Source organism: Harpia harpyja, chromosome 13 (assembly GCF_026419915.1).
Source record: "Harpia harpyja isolate bHarHar1 chromosome 13, bHarHar1 primary haplotype, whole genome shotgun sequence".
Lineage (NCBI taxonomy): Eukaryota > Metazoa > Chordata > Aves > Accipitriformes > Accipitridae > Harpia > Harpia harpyja.
Window position 1 is genome coordinate 3987035 of NC_068952.1, and position 17317 is coordinate 4004351.

General features: G+C 36.3%; 1 protein-coding gene across 7 annotated transcripts in view; it reads right to left on the minus strand.

The window, feature by feature from the left end:
• Positions 1–2484: 2484 nt before the first annotated feature.
• PPP1R21 (protein phosphatase 1 regulatory subunit 21) overlaps positions 2485–17317 on the minus strand; it is a 33586-nt gene continuing 18753 nt past the window's right edge. For 2 of the 7 annotated variants that reach the window (XM_052805627.1, XM_052805626.1), the window contains 10 exons: positions 16274–16366; positions 14256–14383; positions 13734–13886; positions 12905–12997; positions 11479–11712; positions 9925–9960; positions 8614–8730; positions 7566–7664; positions 5555–5683; positions 2485–3713 (listed from right to left, as the gene is read on the minus strand). In XM_052805627.1, coding sequence (XP_052661587.1) covers positions 3684–3713; positions 5555–5683; positions 7566–7664; positions 8614–8730; positions 9925–9960; positions 11479–11712; positions 12905–12997; positions 13734–13886; positions 14256–14383; positions 16274–16366 — 1112 coding nt within the window. In that variant the 3' untranslated portion in view covers positions 2485–3683. The other 5 variants (XM_052805625.1, XM_052805624.1, XM_052805623.1 and 2 more) reach the window with 4 other exon arrangements.

Sequence of the window (17317 nt, forward strand, 5' to 3'; positions counted from 1 at the left end):
TGACAGGCTCCTGCTGTGCCCAAAGTCAGCATCAAGGAAACATGCTGGGCCAAAGACCTTCCCCCACCAAAAATTCAACTCATCTGTCAGTGAGGGAAGGTAGAGTAGAAAGAGCAACAGGAATACAAGTACAAATTAGAAATAAAGTTGGCTTGGTAAAAAGGGAGAATACCCTGTACAAATAGCCAATGCATTTCAACAAAGACGGGAAAGCAAAGTGTTTCAGTCTTGATACTGATGCTGCTTGGAGTGCTACTAGATCCCATGAAGTGTGAAGATTCCAACACCACCACTATTGAAATGTTGAGCTGGTTAAGGATGAATCTGCAATGTCTTGTGCTAATTCCTTCAAACACCACCATTTTAAAATCAACACTTAAGATGATCAGTATTTAAATCACATATGTATAGTTATGTATGTAACAATTCAAAATAATCACATCATGATTTGAAAAGCAATGAGATAACACCCCTGCACAGCTTGTGACTATGTCAGCCTAAGACACCTGTTTTAGAAGTTAATCTTTCAGGCAGGGAAACCTCTGATCTGTAAGAGCTTAAGGCCTTTTAAAATAGCCAATGTATTTGGTGCTTCTTGGGTACTTTCAAAACTCATGAAGCAGCAGTGCTTAAGAGAGCAATCTTGAAGTGGAATTCATTCTTGGTTATAGCAAATATTTATTTTGAACACACAGAATAGTTACTGGGGATGTATTCTCAGAAATCTAGGATAGCTAAACATTTTGAAATCTTTGAAAGTGTTAGTATAGGTTTAAAACAGAGTTCAGAAAAAAATGTTGAAGATCCAGTTATTAAAACCATTAATAGGAACTAGTGCTGTTACCTGAATTGGTCACTTAATCCATGAAGTGCCCAACCTTATGGAGAAATGAATTAAGCACTCTAAAAATGCTTTAAAAACTTGTGTGCTACAACAAACTGTCCATTAAAAAAAATTAACTAACATTAGGATTTTTCTTTAACCCTGGTTTTACACTGTATTGTTCTAAAGATTCTCCTCCTTCACAACAGTTTGTCATTGGTTTCCTGATTAATCAACTAGGAAGTCAAGTATTCACACTGTAAATTTTTGAACATTAATTCCAGTATTAGTACAATTTATTTGCCCAAATTTTGTGCATTCCATAATAATCTGCACAGACCATTTCATACAGACAAAGTAGTTCAAATTTGTATTTCTGGAAAACTTTGTCTCAAAATGACTTCTTCAGTGCAGTGTTGAAGACAGCCTTCAGCTTTTTTAATAGCATAGCATTGTTTAATAACAATTTAGATATTTAAGAGCATTTGAGATATTAACTGATTCAGAACCACCTGGTTAGCAGATAAGCACAAGCTAGTTGGGCATTTCCACTTGTTCCAGTTTCTAATGCCACTGAGTTAATGTAATATACTATGCCCCTTCACAGCATTACTACAACAGTGTCCAAACTACTGTCTTAAATTTTTTTCCAATATTCTGTTTTTGTGTATTGATAGTTTACAATCATCTGGAACTTACTTGTAAACGTTTCCTTTAAAAACTGAAGGCAGCCTGAGCGATCAAATTTGTCTCTTCCTGAGCATGTTTACTGCTGACTGATGAGGGGGACAACCAAGTAACATTTCCAAATAGGCACTGCAGGGAAAAATGCAATGTACATTGGAATCGTACCTATATGCCTATACGTTCTATATTAACTCCAGTTTTGATGTTGGGGGTATACTCTGTTGTAAAAGCACTTTTGAGATAAGATACACTTAGCTTTTTTATGCACATTTTTAAACACTCAATCTTCAAACTATATTTTTACTTAGGCCTGTCAAAAATGGCATAAGAAAACCTTTTCCTGAATGCAGCCACCTATGAGAAGTAGCATCAGTAACAAGTTCAGCAATTTGATTCAGAGAATTAAAATAAGATAACTGAATTAGTACCTTCACTGCAAGATGAAAGCCCTCAGAAAAGGCAGCATCAAAAGAATTGGAAGAAAACAATTAGCTTCCAACCCTGAAACAGTTGAAGCTGTATCTGCTTCAATAAAATGGTTAAAAGTAAACACTTCCCAACCCTCATTAGCAGCACCATGTAGTTTTTAATTCAACACGATGCTAGTAAGAAATCATGCAGGCTCTCCCCATCTCCTCTGCTCCTCTCCAGTTTCATGACCACATCCATTTTGTCATTAAAAGGAAAAACTGTGTCAGAACAGTTCCACAGTTGCCAGCAATACAGATCAGATGCTTGTTTGCCTTCACACAGACAAGAAGGTGAGAAATGCTGACGTGGACTCGGTGTACTTTGCACACTGCAGCATTAGGTACAGAAATGCAGCTTGGGTCAAACAAAGAGAAGCACTACTAACAGTAACTAGACTGGTCTAATTACTTAAGCTCACCTCACTGGGAATAGCTGTTAACATCTCACCACAATACCACACGGTGCAACCTGGGTATAACCAGAATTAAGAAAAAAAGTCAAGCTGGTTTCATGTAGCTGATTTTATTATTACATACTAATAATACATATTGACACAGCTGATATCAGAGTAAACCCTTATGGGACAAATAAGTGCCATAATACAAATTATGGAACAGAAGATCAGTGTAAAGTGTGGAGCAGCACAGCTTCTGATTAAAAAAAAAATATAAAAAAAAAATCAATGCTGTGAAAACTCGTGGTATTAGACTTCACTTAAAAAAAAAAAAAAATCTTAGGAGAGGCCTAAAGTCCACAAACTTCCCAAAACACAGGAAAAGCCATGTGCATCCCCTCAGTGAATCCATCAGGACTTAATTCCATGAAGACTTTTTGCAAATTCAGTGTTTAGATCTTCTACATATTTCATATCCTTCTTTACTGTAAGAGAGCACAGTAAGCTGATCTATTCTACACACATTGTTTCACTCTTTTGGGGCAAATTACAATCACAATTTCCTCTAGCTTTAAACAGCTATTTCAACCAATATATATACATATATGTGTAAACAAAATGCCTAAGTAAGGGCTTAAAGCAATTTCATAGAAGTATCCCAATTCAGCTATTTGTGCTCCTTACTTCAAAATCCAAAGTGCCAAATACAAGCAGCAAAAGTTTCCACTATTACAGTCTAAAATAAAATAATGATCCCATTTACTCGTGTGAATTTATAGAAATCATTTAAAGCCACAATTCCAATTAATTCAAAAGGGCTGAGAACAGGAATAATACATTTACAGTAACTGCACAGCTTGCATGGCCAAAAAAAGTCTCAAAACTCATTTTTAAACTGTTATTAACAAGTAAAGGAATGTACACATCTTGACAATTTAGCGCATAACTCAAAAATAGACTACTGCACTGATCCAAATTTGTTAATGCATAATATTTGAAAATATACAAAATCTGAAGTTATTACATGAAATTAAAACCTGGTTTTAAAAAGTGCACAGTAAAAACCGAAGGTAATTACTATATAAATTATCCACAGAGTGTGTATTTCCTGGTTTAGAGCCAACATTAAGTTCTGTTTTATCTGTTACAAGTTCTAAATATTGTAAAGCCATTTACAGCACCAAATCAGTTTTTACTAGACCCAATACCACCCTCTGCTTCCTGGAACAAACAGGAACTGAACAATGAGCATTCACTATCTGCATCCTATGCAGCAGCAGCTTCCGACGACAGTTGATTAGCTGTAAGCTATCGATTTTTGTTCTTTTTAGAATTTCCCTGCAACGAGAAACAAGTGAACAGAACATATAATTCAGATAAGAAAATCTAGACAGATAACATATAAAACCTGACGTCTGACAATTTATACCTACAACAAACAAAGAAGTACAGTCAAACTGAAAATAAACAGTCCATAGGCTTCTAATCATGTAAGCTTGTAACTGTTTGCTCTGAAAATCCCTCTATCTTTACAGGCATAACAGGGAAAAGTACCAGATATTCCGAATAAGCACAACAGTACCTTACTTCAGTTGAAACCTGTGGAAAAAAGACATTTGAGTTATGTCCCAAGACACTTGATTGTATTAACACCACTAATATTGCGAGGGCAGGGAAGGCAAGTCAAATCATAATTCACCCTTAAGTGATATTTCAAATATAAACCTTATCGGATGATTGCCTCAAATTAAAATCAATCCCCCACCCTATCATTTTGTTCCAAAACAAATTTAACTTTAACTTGGTCTATATAGAATATTCCTAGTTTAGAAAATAATTTGTTCTACAGCTAACCAACTCACATTTGAGTTGCAACAACTCCACAAAGCAAACATGTAGCTTAAAATAAACTTTTGTGCAATAGTTACTTGCTGGCAATTCTCTTTCTATTTCCTTAAGATAACATTTGTTTTTAATCTAACCAACAACTCACTCCAAGTGATAAAGGGTTGAAGTCAAAATGATGCAGTTAAAGCCAATCACCTTCTACATTTGGCAACATTTGAAAATCTGTGTCTACTGTTGTGAGATTCTGAACTACCTCCTTACAGACAGAGTACCACTTCAAGTCTTAAAAATATGACAAGTGAAAAATTCCAGAAACCATTTTATAAAAACATGAAGTGCTATGGTCAGTATGCAGCCAAGCACTTCCTTCTAAAAACACAAGAGCTTATACACCAAAAAGTAATTTTAAAGATTACAATGCCAAGTCAAAACACTCAGACATGTGAAGAAAAACAGTTCTATACATGGTGGGAAAAGTTTACTCTAAAAAAATAAAAACCGCTATCATAGGACCTTTAATCAAAACATGGGGGTTTTTTAAAAAATTTTTTAACCCTTCAGTGAAACCAGCTTCCATGTACTCCACAATTAAGGAGAATAATGCTAGTTTATTAGTTTCACAGCCAGACAAGTGCAGGGTATAGGCCTTCACAACATCTGTTCCTCCCTAGAACCATCAGAATAAGATATACTATGGTTTAATCACTGACTGCTTGAAACAGTAGACTTCTATATTTTTCATAATTAACATTAAGGCAAGTCAAAAACTTGTTTCTGATAAATGGGTAGTCTCCTTGCTTGGAAAAGAATTTAAGCGTGCATTTTAAGTTCACAGAAGAATATAAGTGGCAACTTTTTCATTCCTACATATGAGACACAGACAAGCTAGAATACAGAAATAAAACAGAGAAAAAGAATAACTGCCAAGAACAGAGTATGCTGCAACTGAAAGAAAAGTGCAGAAAGGACACTCCTACCAATAAGTTAATCATAAACACCCAGTATCACTAGCTGGATTTGCAAATAGTTCCATTTTCACCACATATAAACAAAAAAAAGGTGCTGATCTTCCATCAGAGGGTACACTTTGAAAGCCTGCTTTGAAGCAGTGACATGCAGTGTTTGTTCTTTCCCACATGTATGTTTTGCATGAATTTGTTCTTCACTGAAACGTGCAGGACCAGGTTTGGAGTTTTCTTTCCAACTGGCCGAGAATAAGAACTATAGTTTGTGAATTGGTTTGTTAAAGGGTAGTACTGCAGGAATGCCAAATGCAACCCATAGACCTCCAAACTGCAGCCAGTGCCTAATGTCAACACCTGGCAACTTACCTTACTAGTCATCTTTAGTGTATCAATTTCTTCCCTTTGTTTAGTTAAGGTTTCATTCATACTGCAGAGATGGTCACTCATCATACTTAACTGATCCTCATAACTTCTCTTTGTCGTCATCAATTCATCCTAAGGTGGAGAAAAAAACCCCAAAAAACAGAAGCCTTTGCTTAATATTAGTAGCAACTGGCAAAGTAGCCAACTTCTATTGCCACTTAGTAAGCTACACTTTTGATGCTGAATGTGTGCAATTAAGCTAAACCATTGAAAAAAAAAAATCACTTTATGAAAGAAAGTCAATAGCTATTTGTCTTTTACCTGAAGTCTCATGCATGGTCTGTTCCCCTTATTTTTTCCTCTGTTTCCTTTATAATTTTTCCCCCACTTTTTATGGTTTACATAAGAGACGAACAGCTAAGTTTTCCAACATTGTTTCCAGCCAAGAAACAAGTGAAGTTTATAGGGTTAGAGCATGGCCTGTACATGAACATACATGGCATACAAAGCTGAAGGATTAGAGAGACATGGTGGGATAGTGTGCGTGACTAGAATGCAGCCATGAAGGGATACAGACACTTTAGGAAGGACAGGATAGAAGGGGAGAAATCATGCTTTATGTGAAGGAGTGGTTTGAAGATGATTAAGATCTCATAGGTAGGGATCAGAGGCAAACAACAAGGTTGATATGGTGGGCATCTGCCACAAGCAGATAAAAATCTCTCAACCCCAGACCCTGATCCTCATGAGGGATTTTAACTACTCTGACATCTCCTGGAAGAGCAACAAGGTGGTACACAAGCAATTCAGGAGCTCTCTTGAGTGTGGTAAGGAACTTCTTGATACCAGTGATCAACAGGCCTAAGAGATGCTCTCTGCTGGACCTGTTACAAATAAGGAAAACCTGGTCAGGCATGTGAAAGCCAATGGTAGCCTTGGCTGCAGCAACCACGAGTTAGTGGAATTTAAGATACTGAGGGAAGCAAGCAAGATGAATAGTAGAATTACAGCCACCCTAGATTTTAGAAGAGTAGACTTTGCTTTTTCAAGGTCTGCTTGGCAAGAACAACTGTCCTGGAAGTTAAAGGGGCCCAGGAAAGCTGAACGACCAAGGACAGAGCAAAGAACAGCCCAATGCTTAGGAAGTGGAGCAATTGTGGCAGAAGGCCAGCAGGGCTGTACAGGAAACTCCCGATTCAACAGCTTGATCTGAACTCTCTCTGCTCTGACCAAAGGAGGGGACCAAATTACCTTCAGAGAACCCTTCCAACCTAAACAATTCTATGATTCAATATTATGCATTTATGAACTGAGTATTTATATATACTTTATTTTACTATTGACTCCTTTTCTCAGCTGTGTGGAAGGGAAGGACAAAGGGACAGGACGTTCAAAGGACATCTGGCATAAGATTTTATTATCTTTTGTTAACAACAGCTTCTTAAACATCACCCCAAAGTTATTTTTGCTTAATATTAAGCTATCCATCTCAAAAAAACACCCTGGCATTTCTAAGACTTTCAGTCCCAGGTGCTAGAAAGGATTAAGAATTCAGTGTATCATCTGAAATCAGTCACACAACCACACCTTTTGAAAAACAAAAAAAACCCCAAACAAAAAAAAAAACCCAAAACCCCCGCAAACCCCCCCAAAACCAAACCAAACAAAAACCCCAAACCAAACAAAACCCCCCAAAACCTCCAAACCCCCCCCAACCCCCCCCAAACACCCCCCAAAACATTTTCATAGAAAGACTTGACATGAAATGTGCTAAAACACAGGCTTGGTTACTATAACCTTTTCCTTGCAAGCATGTTCCACTTCAACTTTATACCTGGGATTTGAAGTGTATTATTTAAGTCTCTTCTCTACATATCATTAGAGTTTTTACATCACATAACTAAGGACCTAGTAAAGGCATGACCATGCTCGATGGTTGTAATTTTTCTCCTCCAACTTCCCCTTACACACAATTATGAAATGCATTTATTACATTAGGTAACATTTTACTTGCCTGTAATCTACTGATGTTTTGACTAGCTAGTTTCAACTCTTCCGTGAGCGATTCCTTGGACTTCTCTGCTAAAGACAGTCTTTTGGCAAGTGCTCGACACTGTCAGTCAGAACAGGATAGGGAGGGTAGAAGGGAGGAAAGTTAGTTCCAGAGTACTGCCTTGTGCCATCTTTAACTGATTGCTTTGGATGTTTCCATCTTTCTGTAATCCTTAGATTTCAAGAAACTTAGTCAGAGCTTGTGCACATTTTTAAATGCAAAGGTAATGTAATAGTTAACATTAAATTTTTCTTTTGTTTTACAGAATTACCATATTGCAAATCCTCTAAATACCGTGTTTTTCACAGAATTACTAGGAAATATCTCACAAGTAAAAAGCAACACAAACAACTCGCTTCATACATTGCTCAAATATCAGAGAAAGATGGTTCCTCCATACTACGTCATCTACCATTACAAAAAAATATTTAAGAGAATTTGCTCTGTCAACTTGGAACTTTGCTATATTCCACATCAGTCAATTACACAAATAGAAATGGCCACTACTTTCAAGAAAAATTACCTCATGATTTGAAATGAAAACAGGAAACCACAGATACAATGAATCGTTTTGTTAATTCTTGAAGTTAAGTATAACTTATATGCCTGAGAACCAATTTCTCTGAGGAGAGCTGTTTTCATCACTTCATGATACACTCAAATATTTCTGAATGACATCAGCATCACTTAAGTCATAATTAAGTCAAAAATAGCTTGGTAACTAAAGCAGCTGCTAAAGCAGCTTATATGAACAAACCTATACATCATACACATTATACTTCTTAATACACCCAAGACAAGGCTACCAAAGGATTTATTTAAAAAAAAAAGTCTTTCTACAGTATCCATTTTTATGCATACTAGACCACAGCCAAAAAACATATTCCAGGAACAGATTTTTATGAAGCATTATGTTCCATATATTTAAACTCACTGTCATAACACTTGCCTGTGGAAAGTTCAAAAAGGGATTTACTGTTTTCAGTATAGACACTGCCTGCATGCTCACCTCAGCATGAAAGTGTACTGATTTGCTGTCAGCAAGCTGCAGATGAGATGTAAGTTCTGCTATCCTTGCCATGTAGTGGTTTTTTATCAGGTCTTCACGAGACTCAACATCTGGAGCCTGGCAAAGCAAATATTAAGCAGAGAGATACTTATGCTTAGTAGACTGAATACTTGCATCACAACATTGTCCTCTATACTAACTTCTCTTCTTCCCTCTTGAGGCCTGGGTGCTCTACTCAAAAGCATCAAATTCCTCAAACACAACAGAAAAATTACAGCAAGTCACTCTGCAATTTGTCACTCCGATGGTGACTCTTAATGTCAGACTTCCTTAAAGGACAAAGAGCTGACTGAAGATGTAAGAAGTTTGCTTGATTTAACGTATCAAGTCTCCAATCCAAATGAAAATCCACTGCAGAAGTGGACTGCTTTTACCTACATAGAAACTTACTGGCTTTTCCCAACAAGGAAGAATTCCTTCGCATAACTAAGTTTCAGAAGCTCACAACAGTCAGAACTACTTCTAATGTTTCATGTTCCAGAAGTTTCTTTAGACATTTGAACTTTAAAAAAAAAAAAAAAAACAAACCCAAACCCACAACTTGCCAGTTTACTGTAAGTTACAGAGTAACCCACTGGAGGCAGACTTGTCATTACTTTCAAGTTCAGCACTATGCAGTAGCTTTCAAGAACTTATATCAATTATTATCTGGCTCTCACTCTGCTCCTTTTTAATCACACCTTCAGAAGAAACAGAGGAGTAAACTGAAATACACATCAGTTCCCTGCAGTATCAGAAAAGGGAAAGCACTGAATCTTATTCTGCTAAGTTCCTGCTGGGGCAAGCGTTACACTATAGCAGTGCTAAATAAAGAGTTAACATTTAGTCTGACAGCTGTTTCAAAGTTTCTTTCAGTGTGACCTCTGGTTTGGGATAACCTGTACTTAAGTGTTAAAACACCAGGCACTACAGTCAGTGACTTTCTTGCAGCTTGAGCCCTTCCTCAAGAGTTAACAATTGAGGCTTGGAATGCAGCTAGGGTTACTGAAGTACAGACGGACCAACGCTTTCCTCAAATCACAGAACAGACCTGGACCACTGCTCCAAACCACTTACATGAATAAGAGAGAACAGTTCACTAAACAGAAGAAGAAAATTAAGAAATACATGCATTTCAGAAACTTGAACACGTGGGTGACTGATGGCATTATACTACAGTATTCTTGGTAATTAGATCTTTGGAATAAGTTTAACAGAATCAGAACTGAAGTATTTACCAGCTGTAGCTTGATAATGTTTAAAACAGATTACCTTTTCATTATCAGTAGTTATAGTCAACATTCCAATCTAGAACAAGGAACAAAATACACTTAGGTGAGAACTGCAAATACAGATACGATAGCTGCAAGTCGTTTCGGCTTCAGTCATAGGACTTCAAATTAAAAAAAATCTTGCAACAGTTAACTAAAACCAAATTTAAGTACTTCCACCTGTAACATCAACAAGGGTAATAATATACATGAATGCCTTGAACAGAATTAAAGCTGACACCAACTCTCCAAATACATCTTTTGCCTTATGATATACACAGGGGAAAAGCAATAAAAGCAACAAGATGCAGCTAGCTTGTATGATTATGCAACTGCTTGATTACATGAAACTAATTCAGAGGTACGCTAGTACATTGAAACGCTACTTTTCACGTTTAAGAGCAAGGAAAGCCAACTTCGATTTCTTGAGCACCTTCTGAATTCCTTTCTTTCCACTTTGACTAGTAAGTTACATTGACAGTTCAGTGTGAAGCACTGACAGAACTCTAGCAGAGGGATGTATGCCAATAACTAGTTTCATGGAAGAATATCTTCACAGAGAATCAGAGGGGTTTTTTCTGCTCTCAACAGGAGTAGAGATTTGGGGTTATGGGAAATATTTATATAATATGTTAACCTGTGAGTTACGTTAATCACACATAATTGTGGCTAGAAAAAGCCAATCTCCTCAAACTCCTAACAGATCAAATACAGGATCGAAAACTTAAAGATGCCATTTTACTTCAGAACTGGGGATTTCGAAACAATCCACTGGTCATTCTTCTCCTGGAACAGGAAAGTAGGGAGGAAAAAAAAAATAAATGAAGAATTCTATTGAGTGCTGAGCTGAGTAGATTTATTATTTCTTACAGATGACATCCCTGTTAATACCACTTCAGAAGTGGTAATTCAGAGGAAAGGCCAACCCCTTTTAAATACTAGTAATAAACAGGAAAAAGCCATTTACCAACACAGAAGACCAAGGACAGAATGCATGCCATATCCAAAAGCAGTTGTCGAACCCAAGTTGCATGTACCTATGAAGGTTACGTAAAAATTTGTGCTCCAGAGAACACTGAAAGCTTTAATAGCTTCTTCAAGTTAAAATTAAGCTATAGTAAACTGACTTGTAATAAGCCTTATAACCCATTTAAAAATACTAATTACCTACTTCCATTTGCTTTAGCATACCTAGATATGAAAAAAGTATTGGAAACTCAGAGCCGACTGGAGATATATACTACTTACTCTGTAGTTAGGAAGCCTTGCAAGGAAAATTTAGAAGTTAAGCACCTATTATTTCCCCCTCAGTCATGCAAGTACAGAACAACAGAAATACGTCCATGATACTAAAGACAGTGAACAGTCTCAAAATCCAAGAAGTTCCAAACTCTGCAGAAAGTATTAGCAAGCAGCTTTACAAACAGAAGGAGCCCAAGTGTGAATGCATTTCAGCACAGTCAAAAAGCTTTCATTATTAGTGTTCCACTGATCAAACAGTACTACTACTAAAGAAAGTGATTTTTTCCTCTATTGAAGGAAAAAGGTCACTTACCAGACTAGTACTCTTAATAGGTTCCCTCAGACTTTTTTCTGCAGTTTCCTTCTTTTGTTCAGCTACATTTGACAAAACAGAACGCTCTTGTATAGTTTCAGTTAAGTGTCCACTAAGAGAGTTCTTCAGTTTTTGGTTTTCTTTCTCCAGCTTTATTTTAGCTAGCTGGGCCTCCAACATCCAGTGTTCTTTTTCTTGTTCAAGTTTTGCAATTTTCTCCAAACTCTGCTGGACCTTTAGGAGGGAAAGTTTACAGTCCAGGTTATTGAACACAAGGGGGAAAAAGCCACACACAGGAAATGTTTGAAGACAGTATTATTTTAAACCATTACATAAGCGAGCTAATGAATACTGCAGCAGGTAAACAACTACTGATTCGAGCTGTACTCTTAACTGTGGTCATGTGTCAAAAGAGACGATGTTATTTAATTAGTCTAAAACATGCATCACAAAGTTACCACTCACAGAACTGGCAACATCATATTAGGTGGGAAAAAAAAAAAAGAATCAAAGGAGGGAAGAATTTTAAGAAAATTTGAAAGATATGTGCCTGGCACTAGCATTGTCTTGTTCTACGCTAGAAAGACAAACAACCTCTCCCCTCCTAGCTGCCCCACCTCACACAGACAGAAGAACTTGCTTGTCCAGATAAGAAATCAACTATGGAACAGTATACATCATATCACTCCACACATTTCTGTTGAAATTCATCTCATCACTACTAATACACTTTGAATATTGGCCACTACAAAAAAAAAAAACCAAAACAAAAACACTTAAGTCTTTTTCTGCTGTAAAAGTTCAATGCACTCTGAGCATTCAAGCTCATACAGAAGTTTTAGTATTAATCAGTCTCATTCATGTGCAATGGGCAAACTGTATAGACCTTTTAAATACCATTTAACCTCCCTCTGCCTAACCTTCCAGAAAAAAATATATATGGACACTGCAAGAATGATAAACTGTAATCTATTACTAGACTCTAACTGAAAAGAAAAATCATTGTTCTTAACCAGTGCTAATAAATCCTGCATAGTCCAAAAAAGCACTCAAAACAGTACATAACAACAGAAATTAATACTTCGGTATGCCTTATCCTTTATTTTGCATTTATTTGAATTATTAAAGATTGCCTGACTTCTTGTGTTTATAAATGAAGACATCAATGGCATAATCCTGTCTCTTATAACTACACATACATTCTGCAGGTACAGGCGAACGAGTCTTGGATAACCCAGCCTAAGAAGGGTAAGTTTTATTTTCAGAACTCTACAAGTTAAGACATCTACAGTCTAATTTTAAGCTTCAGTATATGCATATATATGTACAAACAACAACACACTTAAATATGTGGAAACTATTTGATACTACTTTACCTTTATAAAATACACTGTCCTATATGTGAGTAAGATTTATACCAGAATACCTGTTGTGCAAGACCTTCTCTACTTTCTGTGGAACTCAGAAGAACTCTGCGATTGGCTAAAGCCTCTTCATAAGGCACTGAATCTGCACAAGGCTGTAAAAGGATAAAAGAAACCTCAAAACATGTTTCACAGTACATCAGAATATGTATTCTGCCTTTATTTTCTTATTGCCCTCCTTACTTTAGTAAAGGGAAGACAAACACTTTCCAAGTGTTTACCAGCCAGTAGAAAAAATGGTTTGAGCTCACAAAAAATACTGCCCCCAAATGGACACCTGATTAAAAAGTGCTCAGAAAACTCCAGGTGTTAATTATCAAATGCATCCTAAGGTCCACTTTACAGACATTGCAGTAAAGTGATTTAATAACAACTGTTAAACACACCATCACTTAATTGTTAATTTTAATGGAGACAACAGGAGATCTGGTAGTGTTCAACCCTTTGGTTCAGCACATTTTCTCCAGCATACCCCCTTTTCAGCTGCCTTTTTTTTTTTTTTCCTTCTGTTCCTCTCCACTGTCTTCCAGTGAATGCAAGTATAGTAAATAAGCAGCTACCCTCTACTCTTTGCAGTCTTGGCACAGAAATAATTAGTGGAATTAGGTAACGGCAGAATTGACACATACCCTCAGCTGTGAGGGCAACTATGCTCTCTAAATTTTTCAGTAGCATTATTGCTCTAAGGGTTTCATTTCCTCAGCCAAAGATTCTCATTCAGAGAATCTCATCCATTCCAAAACTGAAAATCCTTAGTTTGTATTCTCTTTGGCATAACCAACTATCAACAGAACTGTGCTTTCTCTGTGCAAGCATGCTAGCTGAACAAACCTTCTTCAAAGACTTCATGTAAGCAACAGCCTTTTTCTTGTACTGCAGCATACACTCAGCTGAAAGAGGGCTGATGAACTCTGTTCCTCCTTTAGGCCCATAGCTCAGCGAAGTAGTGAAGTGATCCAAGTTGTTGCTAAAGAATGAGGCAATCTAGACACATCAAGAAAAGTCACTTTTTGAATTAAGTTGACCAGAAAGATTCACCAGAACAATTACACTTTCAAGAGAAAGACAAGTATTTAGTGGAACTGGACTTCACAACAAGAATTTCAAACAAGCTACAGGCTCTTCCACATAACTGAGACCTTACTAACGCAAAGCATCCTCCTCACAGTATCTACTTTATCACCCATTCAGTTGTTTTTAAGTTGTAGCCTGAAAATACCTTGGAACAAACCTGATACTATAGATTATCATCAGAGCCACATGTAGATTTTCCAAATCATTCAGCTAAGATTTTTTTTTTTTTTTAAACCTCTATAAGTTAGGACATTATATTGAAACAAAAATATCCATTACCTTGCCCACTCCATTTGTTAAAGCCACAACAGAGGATAAAATACAGTCATTTGTAGTTATGAGTTTCTGTGTGGCAGTTGGAACATCTTGTTCTAAAGTAGCTTTCTGACTGTAGTGCTTGGAAATATCTAGAAAAGGAAAAAAGACATTTATGTCGAATTACGATTTTTGTTTATTTCAGCAATCATTTTCAAATTCAACTTATGACCTCAGGCTTCGAATGCTTCTCACCTCTAAGTAAATTGTATAAAAGTTTAGTCCGGATACTCTTAGTTCTCCAGTATACTGCCTTAGACAACCCTTTGTGACCATAAGGAATAGACGTTATGCCTGTTACACAAGGCAGAATAAAGGTGTATATTTAAGTGTACTCTGTATCCCCAAAATCATAGCTATATAGGGGATCCAAGCTCACATTGAACTAGCCCTTTATTTCACAAGTATACTTTCCATTTCCATATGTTTACATCAGGACACTTAGAATAATTTTTAGTCATGTTCAATATCTGAGTGTTAAGCTCACATGACTTAAGGGAAAAGTATTTTAATTCTGTCAGAACAAATCTAAAAGACTACCAGAAGTTTAGAATGCTACCTCCCATATTCTAAAATTCTTTCAGGCAAAATTAACAGAACACTCTTCAGAGAGGAGGGAAAAAAAAAAAAAAAACAAAAAACCACAACACAGAACTTTTTGAAAGTCATTCACAAAAACATCTTAGTTTAAATATACTAATTATTTTCAACAGCACCAAAGTTTAAAAAGACTCAAGTATTTATCATGTAAGAACAAACATTCTCAACTTGGCCTAATTAAAAATAAGTAATTATTTGACAAGTGAACATTTTGCACCCATTTTACAATAAAGTACTATTGCTACAGAATGGAGAAATCCCAGGTCACCACCACCAGAAGTTGTAATTGAGGCAGGCTTAAGCAATTGGAAATCAGTTTGGGTTGGGAAGGAAGGGAGGAGAGAAGTGACAAATCAAGCATTCTGGAGTATGGGAGTGTGAGATGTTAAGAACAACATTTCTGTTGCTAGCTAATGAATTCTACTGACAGTTTTCTTCAGTACTTCTATTTTCTCTATTTCCTTTGTTAAAGTATAAGTTGGGTTGATTTTACTTTGTAGTAACTATATTAAGAGGTAGAAGGTATTTATCAATAAACTTATCTATGCTACAAAACTCCTGGTTTAGTGTCTCATTTTGTTTGAGGTACAATCGCTAATATAAGCTTTCTTTTTTTAAAAGAGGGACTCTGCAAAATGGGGCCATGCTATCAATGTTACTAAATGAAACAAAAAACCCCCAATTTTGCTTAAAATTATAAAATCTTAATGTTTAAACAGCTGACTAGTATTAAAGCAATTCGCCTACACGGATTATTTTCTCCCTGGGAACAGCTATATGGCACAGAAATTCTAGGATATACAGAAACATGAGTGTTTTAAAACTCGGAGTTTTAACCGAGCATCACTTCACTGAAAACGTAACATATCCACGTTCTTCTGATAAAAGGTAAGCCATTTTCAAGGAGGAAGTTAAGCTTCAAAAAGAACACAGATTTCTTCATAAGCTAAGGTTATATATTCATGTTAAAAATAGTAATCAACCTAAAAACTGTAAGGAAAAATTCCACTCTGAGGGCAGGTACTAGGTCAACAGTACATAAGGAGGGGAAAATATGTACATTTAATAGCATTCCATTCTGTATGCTAGTTCCACTAGAGAAATGACGTTCAGAAAGTAAAGTGATACTGCTCAGGAAGATCTAGAGCACCACAATTAAATATTCCAGCAACTTAGAAGAACAAGAATGGAGGAGTGAAAAACATGCATGCATGTCCAAAACAAGTAGTTAGTAGGTTTAGTTTCTTATCTTAGTTTGTAAAGGCAAAACAAACCAGATTTATCACATGACACATTCAACATAGTTACAGAGAGAGTACACGTGTGCTATGTTAAACAGAAAGAAGCAGAGCTGAAACATAACAATATTCCTGTACCCTTACCTTTTAAAATGTCATGAAATCCATGAAGACTTGCAGCAATGTTTGTAAACACCAAGTTGTAATTTGTCCTAAGAAGTCCTTCTGGTTTTGTACCTAAGAGTGCCACATAGAAAGGAAAAAAAAAAAAAAAACAAACCAAAAAAAACCCTAAAAAAACTCCACTAAGATTTGACCATGAATGAAAAGAGTTAGCTTTGAAAAATAATCCAATTTCCACCTACTGGAAACATTTGCATGGAGTATGAAAATCATAAACAGATTCATTTACTTAAATTTTCCCTTCAATATCAAATGTATATATACCAAATTTTGCCAAATTAGGCAGGTAAAAGACTTCCAAGTTTCCTAAATTTCATTCAGATTTTACAAGTATCAGTTGTTTTGGTCTCAAAAAGCAATTATGCATGCAGAAAGATTTACATGCTCACTGCTGTAGGAATGACCATCTGGGTCCTTCTAAAGAGTGAAGACTGAAATAACCTGAAGGTATACAATAACTGTTTCCTCTTATTATTTACAGTATGCATTTGGAGATAGTTTCCTCACACACACGCACAAACTTTTTTACCTAATTTTATTTAGTCATTACCATGAGAGTCGTAGTTTAATAATCTTATGAACAGGAGGAGCTGGAAGTGATAATAGTAATAAAATGTAGTTTATTAACAATTTTGTGATTTAGAGATTACAGAAGACATACTGTCAATCATACTATAAAAACCTACAGTCATTTCTTCTCCTCTACAGTTAACTATGACTATCTAAAATGTGGTACGTGTGACTGCTTGGTAATTTCCAGGCCTGCACCATGCCTATGTCTATCCAAAAGGAAGAGTGTGGAGCATTAAAGACGCACTCTACAACACACTCAGTCTCCCAGCCTGGATAAAAGATGGTCCAGCATGGCAGAGCATACTGCAAAACTCACTTCCCCATAGTTTAGACTGTACCTGAAGAGTAGCGTTAACTGTGTTTTCCTCTATCATAGAAGTGGCATTTTGTGTGTGCATGTGTATGGTTTAAAAAAACCAAAACCAAACAAAC